The sequence below is a fragment of the Venturia canescens genome, chromosome 5 (assembly GCF_019457755.1).
Source record: "Venturia canescens isolate UGA chromosome 5, ASM1945775v1, whole genome shotgun sequence".
Taxonomy (NCBI): Eukaryota; Metazoa; Arthropoda; class Insecta; order Hymenoptera; family Ichneumonidae; genus Venturia; species Venturia canescens.
In genome coordinates this window covers 1,898,144-1,919,666 of record NC_057425.1, presented here as the reverse complement: position 1 = coordinate 1,919,666, position 21,523 = coordinate 1,898,144, and the positions used below count along the sequence as shown (strand labels likewise).

The 21,523-nt window shown below is 38.6% G+C and overlaps 4 protein-coding genes across 6 annotated transcripts; 3 read left to right on the top strand and 1 right to left on the bottom strand.

The window, feature by feature from the left end:
- Positions 1-687: 687 nt before the first annotated feature.
- On the top strand, positions 688-5,121 carry LOC122411227 (4-hydroxybutyrate coenzyme A transferase-like). 2 transcript variants are annotated; one of them, XM_043419874.1, is made up of 6 exons: positions 688-1,887; positions 2,134-2,266; positions 2,388-2,627; positions 2,874-3,278; positions 4,459-4,725; positions 4,905-5,121. In XM_043419874.1, exons 2-6 carry the CDS (start codon positions 2,170-2,172, stop codon positions 5,093-5,095), a joined length of 1,200 nt encoding a protein of 399 aa, XP_043275809.1. In that variant the 5' UTR covers positions 688-1,887; positions 2,134-2,169; the 3' UTR covers positions 5,096-5,121. The 2 variants fall into 2 exon arrangements, with proteins under 2 accessions (XP_043275809.1, XP_043275808.1); XM_043419873.1 differs by having other exon boundaries at positions 2,114-2,266.
- A 20-nt stretch (positions 5,122-5,141) lies between these two features.
- Positions 5,142-9,434, bottom strand: LOC122411220 (TGF-beta-activated kinase 1 and MAP3K7-binding protein 1-like). The gene is made up of 9 exons (XM_043419862.1): positions 9,258-9,434; positions 8,935-9,134; positions 8,688-8,854; positions 8,298-8,582; positions 7,911-8,148; positions 7,664-7,796; positions 7,265-7,505; positions 6,858-7,114; positions 5,142-6,629 (listed from the first exon to the last, which is right to left on the bottom strand). Exons 4-9 carry the CDS (start codon positions 8,386-8,388, stop codon positions 6,168-6,170), a joined length of 1,422 nt encoding a protein of 473 aa, XP_043275797.1. The 5' UTR covers positions 8,389-8,582; positions 8,688-8,854; positions 8,935-9,134; positions 9,258-9,434; the 3' UTR covers positions 5,142-6,167.
- A 2,017-nt stretch (positions 9,435-11,451) lies between these two features.
- On the top strand, positions 11,452-13,931 carry LOC122411222 (cyclin-dependent kinase 20-like). The gene is made up of 5 exons (XM_043419863.1): positions 11,452-12,074; positions 12,204-12,392; positions 12,841-13,077; positions 13,160-13,387; positions 13,739-13,931. Exons 1-5 carry the CDS (start codon positions 11,889-11,891, stop codon positions 13,901-13,903), a joined length of 1,005 nt encoding a protein of 334 aa, XP_043275798.1. The 5' UTR covers positions 11,452-11,888; the 3' UTR covers positions 13,904-13,931.
- A 587-nt stretch (positions 13,932-14,518) lies between these two features.
- Positions 14,519-20,032, top strand: LOC122411218 (A disintegrin and metalloproteinase with thrombospondin motifs gon-1-like). 2 transcript variants are annotated; one of them, XM_043419859.1, is made up of 14 exons: positions 14,519-14,675; positions 14,794-14,851; positions 14,935-15,083; positions 15,878-15,967; positions 16,954-17,047; positions 17,241-17,382; positions 17,454-17,580; positions 17,688-17,842; positions 18,068-18,093; positions 18,188-18,314; positions 18,763-18,900; positions 19,006-19,141; positions 19,385-19,522; positions 19,626-20,032. In XM_043419859.1, the coding sequence occupies exons 1-14, from the start codon at positions 14,610-14,612 to the stop codon at positions 19,662-19,664; spliced, it is 1,485 nt and encodes a 494-aa protein (XP_043275794.1). In that variant the 5' UTR covers positions 14,519-14,609; the 3' UTR covers positions 19,665-20,032. The 2 variants fall into 2 exon arrangements, with proteins under 2 accessions (XP_043275794.1, XP_043275793.1); XM_043419858.1 differs by having other exon boundaries at positions 14,926-15,083.
- Positions 20,033-21,523: the final 1,491 nt, after the last annotated feature.

The window sequence follows — 21,523 nt, the reverse complement described above, 5'->3', positions numbered from 1 at the left end:
ATGGGACGTTCGAAGCGAGTAACGACCCAATTACATCGAGGCTTGAATATTCATTCGCATTAATAAATCAAGCTTGCTCGTCGATGAATATTTTGTCGGAAATTCATGATCGAATGCTCGTAAGACCGAGAACGGTGCTTTTTCTTTCGCATTATAAAAATGTGTGAATAAATAAGCGTGAGAATAAGTGCGACGACGATTCGTCGCTTTGGATTTTTAGGTTAGAAAATTCGGCGACCGAACCACTAAAAACACTGCGCCAATCTCACTATATAGCTTTGTAACTTTTGATGAAATTCGATCTCAAGTTAACGTGAGTGTTTTCGTGTAAATTTGTACGTGTAAAAGATTCTCTTCGACGGAAGATCGACGTGTGTTTGTATAATCGAAGTGTTCGGGCGTTCGTTAGTGTCTCGGTGTGTGAAATTTTCGATATACATATTTTGTACACACGCCAGCGAGAGTGCACTCTCTCGATGTTTATTTTGGGTAAGGGCTTTCCTCGGTTCCACCGCCACGATCTTTTCGTGTTCCTCGAACAGCACACACAATACTTCGAATAACTCCCTGCTTCCCCGTCTCATTCCTTTCTCCGGACTGTTTATACCCCGAGGCTCGTCGTAATTATAGAAAAACTTTTAACTCCTCACTCCCTACGACTTTTTCCTTTTTTTCGTGTCTTTAACGATCATCACATGGCAAAACCCGGAAAAGCGTCGCGGCGCGCAAGAAACCGGCCACGTCGGACGGTAAAAAAAGCAACGCGGACATCGGTTTCCACGGGGGATTTTAATCGCAACATCTTTTTTCTACGAACTCGTTCAAAAACGGTTATAAACCACCGAAAATTAACGTTTTTCGCTATGATTTTAACAGCTTTTCGCGAATTAACTGTACCGAAGGTTTTGACACATGTACACACTTACCCTCGATGTCAGCCATGATAGTTGTGACGCGAAACACAGGTTGCCATGACAACTCCGTGATGGATACACTCGTGTGTAATTTTGATATCGTGCATTTACCGTTTTTAGGGTTCCGTGTTGTATGAATACAGATATATAAAATACGCGTGATTTTATCCTCTTGGGATACATCATTCTTTCGTTTCGATTTAATAAAATGATTATGTGGGGGAGAGACACTTACTCTAATGGCGGATTCGAAACATCGTTTAAAGTTGGTTCGAGGACGAGAAATTTCAGGAAAAAATGGACTTGGAAGGCATTTTTTGATGAAAGTGTTAAATTGTCGAGTCAGGCGAATGATTTTTTCATTTTTGAAAGATTCTAGTGAATTATGATGATCGTCGAGAATGACTACCGAGAAGATTATTTTTCATGGAAAATTATAGTATTTCTCGAAGACCTCACTTGGAAGATAAAAATAATAAATACGAAAAATGATTTCATCGATCGATAAAAGTTCCTTTTTTACGAATGATTTTTTCGCTATTTTTTGGAACGCCCTCGTGTCGAAACGAAAAACAGTTGCAAGAAATATTGGGACGTCAAACGTCAATCGAGTTGGTAACTCGAGTCGAGGCGAAGAGCGTTATTTTATTTTCGTCATTATTTTATGGGCGTTTACATTTATTCGAAAGAACAATTTGCCGCTCATTTTACGATGCGCCATCGAGCAGATTACAATGTGATTGCATTTGTAGTTGGTCAGTCCACTTTCTCGTTTCTCGACGTCTAAATAACCGCAGCGCCCCGTTCCATACTCGTGAAATGTTTCGAAGCTTGAAATTGGCTATCGGCAAATTTGGCTCACTCAAACCGTTCCATATTTACGATCGGAGATATTTCCGGGAGCCTTTTCAGCCGTTGAAGCGATGTCCGCGATGGGTCTGTGTCGAAGATGCCGTAAGGATCATCAAATCAGGTAAACGATTAAAACACTGAAAAATAATCCACCATTTTCTCAACTGTACGAACAAAAATAAAATAAAACTTCACGATTTTTTGCGACAACTGATTTCTTTATTCTTCGTATTTTCATTTTCATTTCCCTTCCAATTTTCGAAGCTGCGTTATACTACGAAACGATTAGAATTCAATGACAGTCGATTTCCGAGTCAATTTTCCATTCCCTTTTTGCTCCTTTTCAGAGGAACTCGTTTTTATTCAGGGAGGAGCTGCGACGCCATTAGAATTAGTGCGAGCGATGACCGAGCACGGAGTCTGCAGTAACCTTCGAGGGGTTAGATTGTTGCACATGGCACTCGAGGGCGACGCTTATTTCGCAAATCCAGAGTTCGAAAGTACACGTGAAAAAAAATAAAAGAAACAATCCGTTATGTTCAAACATGCGGAATATCCGTACTGAAGAAAATGGCCGATTCTTTGGCTCCAACTTCCATTTAGCTGTGATCATTTTTTCAGAACATTTTAGATCGGTGAATCTGTACATCGGTTCGAACTTGAGAGAAGCTGTGAACGAAGGCCGTGCCGATTTTATACCCATATTCAACCACGAAATTCCGAAATTATTTTACGAGAGAACCATCATTCCGGACGTTGCATTAATCCATGTTAGTACACCGGATTCACGAGGGTTCTGCTCGCTCGGCACGAGCGTCGACTGCACAAGAGCTGCCATCTGTAACGCAACTTTCATCATTGGTTAGTGTGTTGTACACGGAAATTCGGTTGACTCTGTTCGAACTTTTTCATTTCAATATCGACCGAGCCTTTTCCAATATGGTGAGAAAATTAATTTAAAAAACTGATCAGCATTGAAAAATTACAACGGAAAATAATTACGCGGATTATTGAATTATTTCCCTGTTTATCGAAAAACTGTCAAATTGTCGATTATCGAGAGCGAACCAAAGATCTGGAAAATAACTTTTCGTTCGAATTCGACAGCTCAAGTGAACGAGTACATGCCACGAACTTTCGGTGAATCGGTTATTCACTCGAGTCATTTTGATTACGCGGTTAAATTTGATTGTCCGTTGCCGTGTGTCAGCGAAAGTCCGCTCAATGAGATCGAGGCCGAAATCGGAAAAATAATAGCTCAGAGATTGGTCGAGGATGGAGCAACGCTGCAAATCGGCGTTGGAAATATTCCTGACGCCGTATTGTGCTCGCTCTCAAATCACAAGGATCTCGGTATCCACAGCGAAATGTTGAGCGACGGTATGGTCGATCTCGTGGAAAAGGGGTCCATAACGAACAGGCGTAAATCGAGACACCGTGGTCGCTTTGTTTGCTCTCTCGCTGTAGGATCGAAGAAACTCTACGATTTTATGCACGTCAATCCTTCCATTGGTGAGAAAATTCATTGGCCAATAACGGTTGCATTCGAATTGAATTTCCATGCAATTCAATTCTCACCTTCATCAGTCGGAACAAAATTAAGGAAGTTGAGGCATTAGAATGAAAATGATGTCATCGCTTTTAAACCGATTGCATCTTATAAAGTGAAGTGTAAAAAAAAAAAAAAAAATCAGTTAAATTTTCAGACAGTTTAGGAGCGTCGTTGCTGAGAAAAATCAATAACAATTTGCGGGCCAAATAACATGTAACCTTATGGAAGCAGTCAAGATACATTCAGTGATATCTCCGTTAAAAATGATGCTAAAAATATGAAATTTTTTGGGCAACATGAGCAAGGCTTGCTGAATAATGTCAATGTTTTTTCAAATTTATTAGGAGATTTACTGAGATTATATTAATAAAAATCTGTTTCCTGTGCAGTTTTTTGAGGCTAGGATCGTCACCGTCCGTCTTTTCGACTGAGCTTTCACCAGTTTTTCGTTTTCTTTTCCCCAACTCTTCTTTAAAGTGTATGCAGCATATTGTCAAACCGATGTAAACTGGCCTAACTTTTGAAAGGTACAGGTAATAACTTTTGGTTAAAAAAATGACTGTACAGCCTCAACTTCCTTAACCCTACACCTCATGTGCCTTTTTTCATACCCTCAACCTCATGACCAGGGTTTGAACGCACCCCACTCTTTTTCTGCTTATAAATCCGGTCCTACGATGCTAAACTGACTTTATCCTACACCATTTTCTTCGTTTTTTTATAACGAAAAGAATGATGTACGATAAAACTAATTTCAATTGAATTTATATATTAAAAAATCCGTCGATAATCAGTCGATAATGTCGCTTGTTAGGACGGGAGCGTAGTTTGAAGTTCGCGTGGGGTGTGCTCACACCCCAGTCATGCGTTCTAGGGTTAAGACTCTTGGTTCGAATTTTCGCCTGATCAAAAGTGGGGAAAATTTTTAATTTTTTCGATCTGACGAATAATGGAAATAAGCTCGTGGGCGAAGGCTTGATGCGAGTATTCTCCAATTACTGCCAAACAGAATAAAACTGGTTTAGAGAAAAAAAAAAACATTCACCGTTTCCGGGTTGATTGAAAGTGAATGATTTTCATACGACGAATCACACGAATTATTATTCTAGCGACGATGGGTAAATAGAGAACTGTTCGCAGAAATGTTGGGAATAAGTTACGTCAACAATCCACGAGTGATATCGGCACAGACTCAAATGACTGCTATCAATCCGGCGATCGAGGTCGATCTCACGGGACAAGTGTGCGCGGACAGTTTAGGATGTAAAATGTACTGCGGTGTCGGTGGACAGTTGGATTTCGGTCGTGGAGCATCGTTAGGTCACGATGGCAGAGGAAAGTCGATTGTTGCTCTGCCTTCGGTTACGAGCAGGGGAGAGAGCAGAATCCAGCCAATTTTGACTCCAGGTATTTCAACAATTCCGAAATTCGGGTCCTCGGAGTGCAACGAAACTGAATTTTTCAAGTTATTTGTCTGATTGCAACGGTTCGAACTTTTCTCGGATCGAATTTTCTATGCAATTTCGAAAAAACTCTAAATACGCGTGGATTTTTCATGTTTTAACGCCGATTAATGTCCGCCTCAGGTGGTGGTGTGACGACAACGCGATCGCACGTTCATTACGTAGTGACGGAATACGGAGTCGCTCAATTATTCGGCAAAACATTGAGGCAAAGAGCGTGTGCTTTGATCGAAATAGCGCATCCTGATCACAGAGATTGTCTCGAAAAAGCGGCGATCGAGAGGCTCAAGAGCTCGCCAACGAAGTATCTGTAAATCGTGAGAAAAATGTAAAAATACAAAACTACGAAAACGTTTGTCATCGATGTTTAAAAGGATGATTTATTTTAGATCACAAGTTGCCAACAATCACTTTCTTCCTATTTTTTTTTACTTAGGAGCTTTAACGTGTACGTGCCCATTCTTTAAGACTGGGAGGAGAAAAAATAGGGAAACTCGTAAACAGTTTGCAAAAAGAGAGTGTAAGAATTTTTATGTGAAAAAGAACAAACGTACCGGACGCAAAACAATTGACTCGACAAATTACGTAACTTTATCGTATTCTTAACTCAATATTTACAACTTAATTCTATAACACAATTTGACTCCTTTTCTCGCAGCTTTTTTTCTTAATTAAAGGTAACCGGCAATGCGCGCTGCGCGATTCCAAAACATTCTTATAACTATAAATAAGTTGTTGTTGTTGTAAGTGCTGAAAATGCTGGTTCAAGATCGAGAACTGTAGCAATTTTGAAGAGCTTTCGCTCTCAAGTGTCGCATGGGTTGAAGAGTTTTTATCGGTTTCGGTGCATTCGTTTAAACGAAGAATCTCGAGCACAAAAACTCTAAAGTGTTCTGTCTTTGCCAATCGTAGAACCTTTGACACATTCCCATATGAATATTCGTAAAATGAGCACCGGGTTTATCATCCAACGATGTTGTACAGAAATACAAAGACAAACGAGCCATCGTCTCTTGGTCCACCGAGATTTCATCTTTGCACGAATATCAACGAATCGAGCTTCAAGGATTCTCAGGCCTGGTTTTTCTTTACATTTAACGAACTTGCTTCGGTTTTTTTGCTAGCCTGAAGATTTTTTTGTGAAGGCAAATTCTCACTACGAAAATCATTCAGAGACTAAATTCGAAAAAATGATTTTCGTGGCCCACCGTTCAATTTTTGCACGATGTTCCAACTGTTGGATTACTTCTTTCTTGCATAAAAAAGAAATTCTTTTTTTTGAGCAAAGAAACGCTCTCGAGACCCTCAACAAACGGTATCGAAACTTATGATGATTAGTCCTAAAAATAATTATTTACATTTTCCATTTGTAGGGATGGATCGGCATCAAAAATCGATACCTCCGGGGAGAGTGCCTTCGCGTCTCCGTTTTTCAACGTTTTCGTAGTATTCCGAGAAATTCACGTACGGTTTGATCCTCGCGTTTCTGTCGACCGGTCTCGTCGAGCTCTCGGGATACATTTCCGACGTCGTCGAAGTATCGTTAGTCGAGGTGTCGAAATTATCTTCGGTCGTCGACGTTCCCAGTGTCGAAAATTCACCGTCGATCATTGTCGATGACGAGCCAGCCGTCTCAACGACCGGGTTGAAGCGAACCGATTGGGCGGTCGGACTTTTCAGGCTGTTGGGTATCGGAAAATTGAAATTTCGGACTAGCAACGTTATGTCTTCGCGTTTTCCACTCGTCGACGCATTTTGCGGTGTACTCATGTTAACGTCGTGATGAATTCGGACTATTTTATCCACAACCGCTTGGGCCACTCCCGTGAGAGTCGATTGTATTCTGAACTGAAATAAAAGACACAAGAAAAATGAAAAAATTGAAATTGCGGGAGAACCGAGAAGGAATTTTCGAAAGGACTAGCACGCTCCACTAAAGAACTTTTTATGAAAATCACCGCCAAACTTGGGACAAAGTTTGACCGCCGCCGCTTCATTGAGTTTTGATTCCTTTTTATCCCCTTTTCAATCTCGCCACAATGCTCAGAGCATTTTTGTTTTTGATTTATCGCTCACCTGTTCAACAGCCATTAGCGCCAATTCTTTGTTCACTTGATCCGTTCCTGTGGCTTCTTCCAACGATTTATAGAGTCCCCGCGACATCAAGAGTAGAAACCGGCAGGAAGCGTCGAGCTCGATTCCGCCGTGTATTTCAGGCTCAGCAATAATCGGCTCCGCTGTCCCCGACGATAATTCCTCGAATTCGCGGTAGCCTCCTTTTACCAAATAATTACCAAGGCATCGGGTGTTCTCCTGGTTTCCAAGATGAGACCCTTAGATTCATTCGTTTATCATCATCAAATTCACCAAAATGTTAACCGCCGATTTTTTTACTCGTGTTCATCGAAATTTAGAAATAAATTCTAAGATTTGTCAATGCTTTTACAGAATTTTTTATTCTGCCGTGTAAAATGAACACTCACCGTGTCTTATTGACTCAACGTCAAGACCGAGATGAGACAGTCTCAAAAGCTCATCCTCGTTTCGCAAATCATGATCTATACTCAATTGAATAACTCTGAGCACATGATTCTCATCCGTTTTGCACAACAAAGCTCTACTGTCACCAATGTTCGCCACATACAATCGACCGGCGTGAATAAGTGCGACGACTGCGCTTGTGCCAGCCGACAGCTCACAATTTATTGCATTCAATTTGTCAACCTGAATGAGAACGATCGCAAGTGTTGAAATAATGAACAAGAGTCTTAAAAACTTGTTTTCCCAATGGAGAAATTCTTTCTAGGTAGATTTTTACCCTTTGATGTAAATACAGGTATGTTTCCTTTGAATTAATGCAGAGCCACGAATATTAAACTTACCAGATCAGGAAATTTTTGATATGCTTCGTAAGAATTGAGTTCGTCAGGTATATCAAATTGTAAACTAGCGCGTTCTGCCAATAAATCACCTATAGAATCTAAATATCCTCTTTCAACTGCGTTGAAAGCTTGTCTAAAATGGAAAAATTTGATTTGAAATAGGGAAAACATTTCAAGTTTATTTTGACTGCAAAATTGTTTCTTGCCTGGCTTGTAAGTCAGATATTTTGACAATTTTTTTTCATACCTAAGTACATCTTTGACTTCCTCGTCGCTTGTTTTCCCGGTTAACTGGCCAAGAAGGATTTCAGCAGCCATTCTTTGCATGGTAAAGTTGGCAGCTTTGGAGCCTTCGTGTCCGTCGAAAACCCCGTACAAGAAAGTAGAGTCGTCGTAGCGACAATGGAAGCTCCGATCCTCAAAGGAATGTTCCTCTTGACGATATCCATCTTCTCTGTATATTTGATTGGTAGAAAATCCAACACCTGCTCGTGGGAAATAACATGAAAAAGTATGAAATAAAGTTGATCAGATTTTTTACACAAAAATTGATTGATTTTTTCTCCGTTTAATTCTTATCATTGAATTTTGATTGATTAAAATAAACTTTTTGCTTTTTAGTATTGAGACTGACCGGATTGTTTACACACTGGCAAGTCATCAGTCCAACTGTGTTGAGAATCTTGAAAAGGCAGTAGATTCGACAACTCGTCCTTAGTCGGCATGCTTAATCAACACGACCGATTGTTTGTTGATTTAAAAAAAAAAAAAACCTTACACGTACATTAGATTTATTTTTTTCCACACTTTCCACATTTTTTTACCACTTCTCGCATGTGATCAGGAAAGACGTCTCTTTTTCCTTATATATATAAACAATTGATAACCTCCACCTCCACCGTTTTGTCAGTTTTTGTCTCTGAAAGACAACAGACAATTGTTGGATACGTAGAAGTCTTTTTTGCCAATATATGCGGAAGCCCTCCAATTGCGTGGTACCCGGGTAAGGAGAGCTCATGCTTACCGCGGTAAGGTAAAGTTGTAATGGCGCCACTATCCACATACACACACTGTGCGCTGTAGGAAGAATTACTTCTTGAAATATTTACTAAACGTCTAACGACTTCACGGCGTGGTGAATCCTAAATGAGTGTATACTAAATGACATCCTCGTTCGAAGATTCATGGCGACTGTAATAAATATTATTAATTTTATCGCATGACTATTTTTTTTCGTAAAAATACTAATTCCACACATAAATGAAACTCACTCAAATCGAATTCTGGTTTTGAGTATAGAAACGTGATGAATTCTGGAGGACGAAATAGATCTTACATCCGATCGATTATAAATCCTATACTTTGTGTAACGAAAGTAAACGCTTGCTCTTCGAGTGAAATCGTCCATTTCCAAATTACCGGAATTATTGTTATTAGCATTTTTTGTCGTGTTTTCGCCAGCAGGTGCCACCTATTCAGTTCCGTTTTTTTTAAGTCCGAACATATCTTATTTGAAAAACGCTCAATTTCATTTAATTCCTAAACAATTATAATATGACGAAAAAAATGAGGAACAGCAGTGTATAATAAAAACCTTTTTGGGTGTGTAGCTAATTACGAATGGAAGTGTAAAAACACTGAAACTGGAAAATAGTAGGCAGCCAAATGCCATCCACAGTTTGAATGACACTGGAACCAATTTCGTCGTAATGAAATAGACAAAGGCTCCCACTGAATACCACATTCCAAGGTGGCAGTAGGCCTCCGCTTCGTCATTCGGTGACAGCAAACCATACAGAACTGCTTTCGCGTATAAAAACATGTAGTGATAGTTAAAATTTAATCGTTTTCATAAAGTTGACAATAATTCTTAAGCACACATATGAAAAATAAATTTTTGAATTTTCGTAGCATCCATCAAACCGCGTTTTATTTTTAATTTTACTAAATTTAATTTTAGTTCAATTTTACCGTATAGCAGACAATCCCACATTGAAGATGCCAATCCCCATATAGCGGAGAGTCCGTAATAACCTATCAGGCTCATGCGATCTTGAAACAATAATATTAGCACCAAAATTATATGCGTACTGGTAGCTATACCAAGAATGAAGTGTAAACTCGTTATTTCAACGAGGAAGGCGAGAGACGTGGACATTTGACATGATGCGAGACAACCCAAAAAGTGAACAAAAACTGATCGTTCCGGCGATTCTGTGCATCCAACGAAAGCCTGACGTTTTTTAAACAAAATTGTTATTTTCATAAAGCATAACTTAATTTAAACGTTACTATATAAATTTTCTTTCTGTAAATTCGTCCAAACCGTTTTGAAATCATAAAACGTCATTGGTTTTTCGAACCCCGCAAATAAAGCCATTGGAATCATGATCGACAAACTCTTACGTTTGAAGAGACGAATCGTCTTAAAAATATCAATTTTGTAGTCCTCGGAGCCCAAGTACGTTGAAGTTAATCTGAAATAATTATAATTGAGAACGGCACGCAGTTTTTTCGAATAAATAATTATAATGGATGTATTTTAAAAGTATCTTTTCAAAATACTGAAAAATAATTGATTTTTTTGTACTTGTGCAAGGGGTCTATGAACACGATCGAGAGTAAAACACCGCAAAATGCTAGGAAAATGACAGTGACGCTCGCTGCAAACGAGTTCTCGTTCCTCGGTGGCAGCGTGAATTCCGACAACGAGTCGTATTTTCCTGGAAGTTTAACAACAACAGAGGTTTCAATGTCAAGCGTCGCGATGTAACGAAAATTCGCTGCTCAAATGTGAAAATACTTGGGATGTGAATCTGGTTCATCTAATTTTTCTATTTTTTAAAAATATTCCGAATAAAACGAGGGATTATATTGAGGAACGAGTGAATATTTACTGTAATGAAATTTTCTCCCGCAATGCTCTTTACTGTGATTCGAAAGCTCGTGCGTTGATGAAACTGAAATAATATGTTATTTTTTGGACACAATAATTTTTCTGGTGTTTTTCAAATATTCTCTCAAAATACTAACCAAAAATAATTGGGACGTAGCACAAAATATCATACGATCGGTAAAGAGTGAAAAATATTCCTGAAAACCGTAACAACATCGATTGAAGATCGTCGCCTGAAATTTTGCTCATTATTTTGGTGAGCCTGAAGATGTAAAGTTGTTGGCAAGCCCAAACCGTGGATGTGGTGAGCCCCACGAGCAGTGCAGCGGGTACGACGGTTATGGTCGTTTTTATGTACAGGATTGAGACGAGTAAAGAAGAAACTAGTAAGCCGAGTCGAATGGTTTTTTGTACTGGGAGATAAACGACTGTTTTTATTGTGAATAAAGAACCATTGCAGTGTTCATCATGTCCGGTCGAAACTTACGTTTGAAACGCGACAAGAAGATTTTTGGAAGCAATAAAAATCCAATGACCCTCGTGACATTGAAGCTCGCGTAGCTCCACATTCCGAGAAAATCGTGCTCGTACTCGCTCAACATCATCAATCCTTTGTACATGACACAAATAAACGACTGCGAGAGACCCAATAATATTAAATTCTTATAAATCTTCAATTTTCTCGAGCGAATGTAAGAATGAACTGTAAGTGGCTGATCATCTTGAGCTCTGCCAAATCCGAAATATCGGCTTTTCATTTTTTTTAGGTTATATCGTACTTTTTCGTTCGCCCGTTTCTCCCCAAACCTCTTTCACGTGTTTGTTGTTGTACTACTCGCACCGCAACGTCCTGCGCCAAAGTTTACACGAAAGTGGTGTATAGTATCGATCAGGTGAGCAGCAGCAGAGCAGGTGGACAAGTGTTCTTAGTGTTCAGGTTGCTGAAGTTTCTCCAACCCTTAACCTCTTTAGTGTGTGGTACGACGATGCGTCGGAAACGAACGTTTCACTTTGAAACAGGACTCGATTACTCGTTTTGCTTTTTGTAATATTCTTACTGAAATAAATTTTCGATTGAACGTTTATCGTTTTCTATTTCTTTGTGTTTTTTATCAAAAGTGGTGATTTCAAAATCGATATTTTTCGACGCATCAGCTGATGTTTCCGATCTGACATTTTGAGGAAGGCGTAGAACAATTATTTTTGAACGTGATTCGAAAGGTGTTCGTTTAGGTACGGATAATTTCGGAAAACACGAGCAAACGTTGTTTTGTAATCGATTTTCGAGTAGAGTATAGTAACGAGGTAAAAGTATTCGCCTTTGAAATAATGGAGAGATACACTGTCACCGGACGTATCGGCGAAGGTGCACACGGCGTAGTGTTGAAAGCAACGAATAATGACACTGGCCAGGAAGTAGCTCTCAAGAAGGTTTTGCTCAAAAGAATCGAGGATGGGATACCAACGTCGATTGTAAGAGAAGTTAAAACGTTGCAGGAGCTCAAACATCCGTATGTAAGTTCGAGGCAATGAAATTCGTCAAATTTGGATTGTTTCGCTGTGTGTATCGAGGGCGAACCCAAGTTTTTCTCCTTTGATATGATTTTTCATTATCTTTATATATTCGATTAAATATCCCTCAAGATAATAGAGCTGCTCGATGCCTTTCCATTCGGACTCGATTTTGTCATGGTATTCGAATACATGCCCTCCGGACTTTGGGAAACGCTCAAAGACAATGACAATCCATTGACAGTGCCGCAAACAAAATGTTACATGAAAATGCTGTTGGAAGGAGTTGCTTATATGCACAAAAAACACATAATGCACAGGGTGAATATTTTTATAAAAATTCGTCGAATAAATTGCGGTACACAATGAATATGGAAACTCACAAGACAGACCGATAAAAAGACAATTTTGTAACTCTATTTCTCAAATATTTGAGAGACATATTGGAGGTCACATTCTTATCTCAATACGTCAGTAAATGATTGAGGTATTCGAAGCCACATTTGGTAAATATTTAGAAAAGCCACATTTTACAGTTTTACCTCAAATTTCATATTTATTTCAATTTATCGTATCTCATGCACGTGTGTCATGAAAATATTAATCCAAGGTCGCGCGTGTAAGTTTTGAGATACGTTCGCACGAAAAAGCACGTTCTCAAACGTCGCATGTCCGCAAATTTCTTCGGTCGATTAATTTTGGACTTGAACGGTCCAATACGATTTTTACCGCGCACAATATATTATTTTGACGACGTTGATATTTACAGGACTTGAAGCCAGCGAATTTGCTGATAAATAGCCAAGGTCTACTGAAAATAGCAGACTTCGGTTTAGCGAGATTGATGTGGCAAGATTCGTCGAAGGCTTATTCCCATCAAGTGGCGACGCGGTGGTATCGAGCCCCGGAACTACTGTACGGGGCAAGATTTTACAGCGACTCCATTGACATGTGGTCAGTCGGTTGTATATTCGGTGAAATGTTGAATAATTCTCCACTTTTTCCTGCAAGTATTCATGTCGCGAATGAGGCCTCTAAAACGGCATCGCGGATGATTTTTCATGTGGAAAATCAAATATTTTTGACAGGGTGAAACCGACATTGAGCAGTTAGCGATCGTACTGAGACATCTGGGGACTCCGACTGCCGAAACTTGGCCCGAACTCAGCTCTCTGCCGGATTACAACAAAATAACGTTTCCCTATCACAAAGGAATTCCTTGGGAACACGCAATCCCTGACGCGACTCCCGACGTCCTCGATCTCGTGAAAAATATTCTTCTCTACAATTCCGTCAAACGTTTGACAGCTCAGGAGGTAACTGCGCAGCTTTTCTCTCGTTCGAATATTCTTTATTTGTACTTATCGGAAAGAATTTTGCTTAATGAATTCGTAGCCAGTTTTTCGTGAGAGGATTTAATGAGGAAAATTATTTTTCTTAATAAAAATATATGATTTGACAGTGTCGAAGTTTGAGCTTAGGATTGATATTCGAATTATGGAAATTCGACTTCTCACTTCCAAGAGAAGATTGTCTTCGTGTATAATTATCACTCGTTTTCGTAGAACGTGACATAGAATTTTAAAAATACAAAATTATGATTAAATTCCCTTTGTCTTTTGCAAATGATTGTTTTTTTTTTTTTTTTTTTTTTTTTTTTCGTTTAGGCACTCCTTCACGTGTATTTTTATTCTCAACCGTTTCCCTGCTCGCCTCAACAATTGCCGAGACCATCGCAAGGCCACAGAAACCGGATAAGACTGAAGGAAATCGATGCCGCAATAACGGCCAAATCAACAGTACTTTTTAAAAACTTGTTAAGCGTTGTATGAAAATAAAACAATAATATATGTAAAAATATTTCGGTTTCGAGCTTCGTGGACCCATTATGAATTTTTGTAATTATACTCAAATGGAGCATCACCCCAATATTTGGGGAAATTTTTTTTTTCCTTATGAGCTGGCTGACATTTTTTTATTTCTATAAGTTAGGGGGTTTTACGTTTGAGAAATCGCACGGGCATTTTCATGCATTTTGGAGGGGTTCTCATGGGTTTTCGAGTGTTTTTCAATTTTTTAGTTTTGTTTTATAAGAAAAACTTTGGTTTCGTCTCAGGTAAATGCGATCATGATTGAGCGTAGTACGGGAAAAAATTCAATCGGTTAAAATTCTAGAACGTAGAGAAATATGAAATTTCTGAATTTTCTAGAAACTTCTCGAGAGACCGACACTCCTGCGGATACGTCGCACGATGATTTTCCCCTCCAACAGCTCATCTCCCTGCTCCAAGTTTCTGTTCTAAGGAACAAACGTTGAAAACAGTTTTTCAAGAAACGTGTTAATTTTCGATGATTCCGAGCTCCATTTTTATCGATCTACGTGTCAGTTGAATGCAGTTTTTTTTCGATAATGAAAGTCGTTTTGTTTAACCGTGTAGATAAACTCGAGAGCGAGAATCTTTTGTCCAGTTTGGTGAGCGTTGCCCGGAACGACGTTTCTCGGTGTTCACTATTTTTTTTAATCATCGACCAACGATCATGTACCTGGCGGAGATTGTCCTTTTGTTCCTGGCCGCTGTAGACCCCTGCCTCTGCAATGAAAAGGTAAAAAGTAATTATTAATGAGCACTATATTTGTTGCTTAAACACTTTGATTTTCTTCCATTTCAAACACGTAACGAACGAATAAAGTGAAGATTTTTTATTTCCTCTGTATCTCCAGGTGCCCGACGCCAACGATGATGCTTATTATGAGAACATAGGAAAGAGGCCGGAGACAAGTAAATATGCCAAATTTATCGTTGACCTTTTAATTTTTCGATGGTAATAACCTTGAATCATCTTGTTTATGCGGGCTCCGCAGTAGCACTGATTCAACTAATTAAAGATCAGAGAGTGCAATCGCTGCTCAACCCTGGAGGGGGAGCACTTTTCACAACCTCTACACTGGTCTACTATGGCAGACCGAACGCCGCTAAAATCGGTGGAGTCCAATACGATTTGAGTACGGATGTAAGTTTGCTAAAGAAATTAACGAAATTCATGAAATAAATAACGACGTGAATATTTTTTTTTCTTCATAACACCAGCCTCTAAAGTTGGATTTTCAATTCGCAATGGGAACGGTGATTCTTGATTAATTCGTAGACACCACACTCACCACACGGTGCAAATTGGCACTTGGACTTTTCAAAACGTTTTCATTTCATCCATGAATGTACGGAATTGATCTTACAACGAGACTTTTTGGGGGTAACATTTCCTTAGTAATCGATTACAATAATTTAAAAAAATTGAAAACTCAAGTTTTATTATAGAAAAATGGCCAAATTGAAGGGAGGAATTTTGAAAACGTGTTTTTTTTTTGAAATTTTCGTGGGTGCAAATTTGCACCAGTGTGGTGTTTACGGTTTTATGAAAATGACGATTAACCCTACACCTCATGTGCCTTTTTTCATACCCTCAACCTCATGACCGGGGTTTGAACGCACCCCACTCTTTTTCTGCTTATAAATCCGGTCCTACGATACTAAACTGACTTTATCCTACACCATTTTCTTCGTTTTTTTATAACGAAAAGAATGATGTACGATAAAACTAATTTCAATTGAATTTATATATTAAAAAATCCGTCGATAATCAGTCGATAATGTCGCTTGTTAGGACGGGAGCGTAGTTTGAAGTTCGCGTGGGGTGTGCTCACACCCCAGTCATGCGTTCTAGGGTTAAAATCGTTCGCTTGTAGCATTCGCCTCGACTCGTCATAAGTAAAAAAATTTGTTTCCAATCTACCTTTTTTCACGCAGGCAATGAACAAAGTTGCACGAGTTTTGCAGGATCCTGTGGAATTAGCTTCACTGGTCATCCAGCAGAAGCGAAATCATCAAAAAACAGCGGTACGTCTAAATTCTGATAATATTCTATCTACATTGATCTTTCAAACGGGTGGAGATCAAATGTTGAAATGACTAAAATTTCCAACAGCTAAAATCTCGAGTTTATAAACTTCGAATGATAATATGGAGACAGATAGATTCGACTGGAGCTTTGAATGCCGAAAATAAATAAAGCAGAAACTGCAAGGTTCGAAGAACTTTTACATCGAAAATAAAATGTAACAATCGCTCATAGAACGATCACTGAAATATCGATTTTTCGAAAATTCGACTATCGCTCTTTCGATTCATAAATTACTAGGGTCAGCGATACTGTAAATATTCTCAATTTTTAAAATATTATAACGAAAGACCAAATATTACTGAGGTTAAAATACTGAAACACCAAAAAGTCGAACAGTCAAAATAGCGAAACGTTAGAAAGTCGATCGATCAAAATAAAGAAATGCAGTGGAGCTCCAAATACATGAGTCTCACTCGTTTACTTACTCAGACCGGTCATCTCCAATTTTAAACATCGCCATTTTGACTTTCGCCTTTTCGAGTTATCACTATTCTGCATATCTAAGTTTGATAGGCTCGAAAAATTCACTTTCGATTTTTTGCTACTCTATATATTGGTCTGTAAAACAATTACTCTCCATTTTGAATTTGAAAATATGAACTTTTGACATTCTGTTGGATGATCTGTTAAAATTGCATTCGAAATGAAAACTATTGAAATATGTATTTTCGGGTAAATATGAATTCAAAGAAGGAATTTTCGATTAAACACGCAATCTGCTGGATAGTCGATCGGGAATAAGAATTTCGAACTACTTATTTTTCTCCAAACTGATATCACAACTTTTAAAACTTTGAAATATCGACCGTTCTACAATTCAGTTATTGGACATATCGAACCCCACCCTTTCAAACATTAATTCAAAGGATTTCAAATTGCATTCGGTCTTTCATATTATGATGGCAAATGAAATATCCAACAGAGCGTCAGATCAAAACGGGCCGACACGAATAATCCGGTGGACGACGGATCTATGCAGGACGAGAGTCATGAATATTCGCAATTTGCTCAAAAAAGTAAAACGTTGGAACGCTCTGGAGGGGCTGAGTATTTTTTACACGAAGATATTGAAATCGTCGATACTGTGACTAAAATCGTTTTTTTTTCTATATTTTCACCGAAGTTATTGTTTAGTGTTCGTTTTAGCTTTCAAAAATAAAAAATGACTTTCTCCGAAGAAACGAACGAAAAAAACTTTTCTCTTTACAGCGAGTAACACATCGGACACACTGGGAATCGAAGCCGTATCGGATGTTCATCGCAACGCAAAACGAGATACCGAATACAAGAATCATGACACCCTACATGCGAGATTATTGATAGAGCTCGATTCCAATTTCTACCATAACGAGTAAGGATAAACAAATATACTCAAAGTAAAGATCAAACTTTTTTTAACTAAAATTTGCGTGTTTTCTCAAGGACGGAAAGAGAGTTGATACGGACACTGAAATACGTTATGGCTTTCTGGAATGCCGTCGAACTTTCCTTTCGTAGTAATCTGAGACCGTCTATCAATTTTTACGTCGTGGCAATCGTCCTAGCAACTGTGAGATGAAAAAACTATTTTTGCACATTCAATTGCTGCATTCGAGTCCTTTCAATTAGACTCCGTCCATTGTCCTCTAAATAAACGTGGATATAAAATAATTCTAGACGCCAGAGGCTACACCACATCTCTTGAATTCCCGAATCCCGAATAGTGAACAGCTTGATAATGAGCAATCGGTTGAAAACACAGAGGATCATTGGTTTAAAGCAAAAGACCAAATTCCGATGGATACGTACGACATCGCTGTGACGATGACCAAGTACGTATGACGAACGCGCTCACCCGACGAGATAAAAACGAATCGATCGAAAGTAAATTGATTCGTTTTTATTTCGATACAGCGTAGCAAAATTTGCTTTTCGATATTCGTAGCTATACCTTCTCCGCACTAACAATGACGAGATGTCGACCGATCCATGCTTTTAGACAAAAATATTTCACTTGTAACACCACTACAACTTGAAATTTTCTTAAACTTTTATAGACGGATCCTGGGGGAAGATTCGCTTGGTAAGGAATTGCTTTTTCCATTGACTAGACACTAATCCCCAAAATTTCAAATTTCATTTACAAATTGTGTCGTGTTGAATTCAATAATTTTCAGGTGTCGCAAGAATTGGTTCCGTATGCGGGAGTTCTCTGAAAAAGGATTCGAAGCCTTCGGTTGCTATCTTTACTGACAATGCTGATTTCACTGGTATTCACGCGGGGATACACGAATTAGGCCACGTGTGAGTATCTTGAACAAAGTCAAATTATTAAGTTTCACAACCAAATATTCTTCAGCCTCGACTTTGAGCTTTATTTGCGAGGCTAAAATGTATCGACGCAATGTTTTTCATTGAATCCGTTGACGAAATGAGCAGTAGAGGAACTTCACTGCTGCAAAAATAGAATTTCGTTAAGAACAGCGTGTACTAAATATTTTCGAGTGATCAATAAAATGCATGCCATCGAAATAATTTCAACATACAACTAACAAAAATATTATCAAAAGGCTCAAGTTTTCTTCAGATTCCGAAAACATTGTGTTCGTCGCAACCAACAGAAAAATTGGCTTGTTCATCATTGCACCATCTCCTTATTTTACATTAATTTGAATAGCGCTATATTCGGATAGCGAAAACCGTTAAAAATGTTTTTACAATAGTTAACTCTATCGAATGTTTCAATTTATAGATTCGGCCTGACACATGAGAGCAAAGAAAAGTGTAGGATTTTCCAGACAGGTTACATCATGGACGCAAGCTCCACTCCTACAGAATTTTCGTCGAAATTCTCGATATGCTCACACGACCAACTTTCTTCACGGTGGAGGTGAGACTTTCTTCTAAACAATAGAGTTCCATTCGACAACGAAAATGAAAATGATGTACCACAAGGTGGTGTGTAGTGCTATAAATTTCGTTTTTTACGTTGTAGAGAGGGAAAGTTCGCTTGTTTGTATAGAGCACCGGAGACGACATCGGCTATGCCACACTTGGTGCCTGGAAAAATGATGAGTTTAGAACAACAGTGTCAAGGACAGAAACATAAAGAAGCATGTAGCTACGGCTTGGTAATCATTACACATAAAAAACTTTTAATATCCGACTGGCAATGAAACGATAAAATATATTGAGTTTAACGATTAAGTATAATTGATATATATCAACGGTGAATTTTTCCAATTTTTTTTCAATCGTGTATTAATCTCACTCGAAAAAGTTAATACTTTTTAACATATCATTGGAGTTTCGTTGCCTCGAATACTGTTGCAGTAAGCAATCCTCGTGAATTTTTATGTTTGTTCGATTATCAGGACGAAATCTGCGTTCGACTCAGATGTTTGAATGAAAGGGTTGAAACGGAGTGGGGAACTTCTGAGAGCTGTAAAAGGCTCAGCTATAGCGCAGCACTAGGCACTCCCTGCGGATCCCAAAACGACGGGAAACAACGGGTAAGTACGATCCATTGCATTATCCATTTTGTGAAACTCGTCCAGAAGCCCAGTATTCTGATATCAGTTGTTTCAAGTAATGCCTGTTTTTCTTTTCTTTTAGTTCTGTTATATGAACCGCTGCATCGAGTTCGACAACTGATCGCTCCAACAGGACCATAATTAATCAGCCTCTACTATCTTCAACAGTTCTATATCTATTAGTATTAGTAGCTCCGTTGGTCAAACACCAGTGTTTGACTAAGCTTAAAATTCTTACTCAGTTTACTTAGTTTGAATAGAATTAAAATAAAATTAAAGCCGACGACGAAGGAGCACCGGGTTAGGCCAACATTACGCGGTTGGCTGACCGCCAACCGTGCACCGTCTTGCGGGTCAACCGCTCACCTCTGAGCGCCGGATTTGGCAAAGTGTGCGCTGGACACACGTGTTAGACTTCGTTGACATCGGTATGAGAGTATTTGTATCCGCATCGTTGTATCATTGAATAAAATTAATTGGCAATCTCAAGTTTTTTTTTTTAATATCATGCCCTACAAGCTGCCACTATCCGCGGAGTCAATACTAACCAGGGGATTTCGTAGAAAAATTCGAATGACTCGAACTTGAAAGTCTGCCGTATTAGTCTTCGAAAACATTTCGACCGATCGTTCGACCTTTACGGACACGAAGAATTTGTTTTTTTTCTCCGTTAAATAAGAAGGCTATCACGGCGAAACTTTTATAGCAAAAATTACTATGTTTTTATATTAACGTCGGACCATATCGATAATATTATAATAATAATCGCTACAGAATGTGTCAAATAATGCAAAAGTTTGAGAAACCATTACCACAGTCCATATAGTAAATAACGCGCTGTAATATATCAAAAATGAACACCGAGCGAATTTTGAATAAAAACATAGTAAAAATAATGAAATGATTTGATGAAAATTTAGGAGATAACATAGCATCTGTTTCTCTGTGCTATACGAAAAATTGCATAGTTTCGTATTTTCCTTTCAACCGCACTGAATTTTGCTTAATAACATAGCAAAATTCATGCGCCTACCAATTATATGAGGCGTTGCTGCGAGTATAAACATGAAAATTAACTAGTGGCACATAGTAAAATTTCAGGCAATCGCTTCGTTCATAAGCGGACATTATCAAGTAAATCTTTGTCGAAAAGAAAATTCACTTCTTTTCGGACGGTGCCACTCAACATTACAAAAATTTTCGACATTTCACCAATTTGTCCAGTCCAATTCACCAATTTTCAACATTTCACCAAAAACACGAGTGACATTCGGATATCGATACGTCGTTCGATGTAAGAATGTCACAGACCTACATTTTGCCTGTCGTACATAGTAAAATTTGAGAGAACTGCTTTCGGCATCAAAATTACTATATGTACTTTGGTGAAATGTACTAGAATGGCGATATAGAAAAGCGTTGCTACAAATCATAGCGCATTTTTCTATGTATTGTAACGGGACAGCCTTACCCCCTGGCACGATTTCTGGTTTGACAGAAGTCTGTCAGAGGGCTACGGACGGAGCGCTCTCTCGTCAGCGGAGCACCGCCCGTACGACAATAAGGCTTCCAACCTTTCCTTCATCCTCCTCCTTATTCCTACCAAAATTGTACAGAAACAAAGTTATAATGAATCCTATCATTCATCGATAACGAGAAGATTGTTTCGGACTCGGCCGTCGAACCTGGAAGAAGGTTGACGTGTTTCCGTGTTCCCACGGAAACTAATGAAAGGCTCCGTGTATTTTTAAATTTTACTCGAACAAGTGACAAAAGTGACAGTGCATAATAATATCAGTTAATTAAATTAAATAAAAAATAAACGAAATAATTAAATTCTCATTGACTCCTCAAAACATCAAGAATTATAAAATGGAACCATTAGAGACAACCGGCCAGTCCCAATGATTGAGCAATGAGCATTCCAACGATTAAACCAAAAATTAATAAAAACTAAAATAAATTACATATCAAAATTAT

Coding starts and splice junctions, on each gene's coding strand:
- LOC122411227 (XM_043419873.1), top strand. CDS start 1,440: ATGATTTTTTCGCTATTTTTTGGAACGCCCTCGTGTCGAAACGAAAAA. Junction 1,888..2,113: donor CGTAAGGATCATCAAATCAG/GTAAACGATTAA, acceptor GCTCCTTTTCAG/AGGAACTCGTTTTTATTCAG. Junction 2,267..2,387: donor CGCAAATCCAGAGTTCGAAA/GTACACGTGAAA, acceptor TCATTTTTTCAG/AACATTTTAGATCGGTGAAT.
- LOC122411220 (XM_043419862.1), bottom strand. CDS start 8,388: ATGCCGACTAAGGACGAGTTGTCGAATCTACTGCCTTTTCAAGATTCT. Junction 7,506..7,663: donor ATCAAAAATTTCCTGATCTG/GTAAGTTTAATA, acceptor GTTCTCATTCAG/GTTGACAAATTGAATGCAAT. Junction 6,630..6,857: donor CGCTAATGGCTGTTGAACAG/GTGAGCGATAAA, acceptor CTTTTATTTCAG/TTCAGAATACAATCGACTCT.
- LOC122411222 (XM_043419863.1), top strand. CDS start 11,889: ATGGAGAGATACACTGTCACCGGACGTATCGGCGAAGGTGCACACGGC. Junction 12,393..12,840: donor AAAAACACATAATGCACAGG/GTGAATATTTTT, acceptor TGATATTTACAG/GACTTGAAGCCAGCGAATTT. Junction 13,388..13,738: donor AACGTTTGACAGCTCAGGAG/GTAACTGCGCAG, acceptor TTTTTCGTTTAG/GCACTCCTTCACGTGTATTT.
- LOC122411218 (XM_043419858.1), top strand. CDS start 14,610: ATGTACCTGGCGGAGATTGTCCTTTTGTTCCTGGCCGCTGTAGACCCC. Junction 17,048..17,240: donor TTCGCAATTTGCTCAAAAAA/GTAAAACGTTGG, acceptor TTCTCTTTACAG/CGAGTAACACATCGGACACA. Junction 17,581..17,687: donor TGGCAATCGTCCTAGCAACT/GTGAGATGAAAA, acceptor AAATAATTCTAG/ACGCCAGAGGCTACACCACA.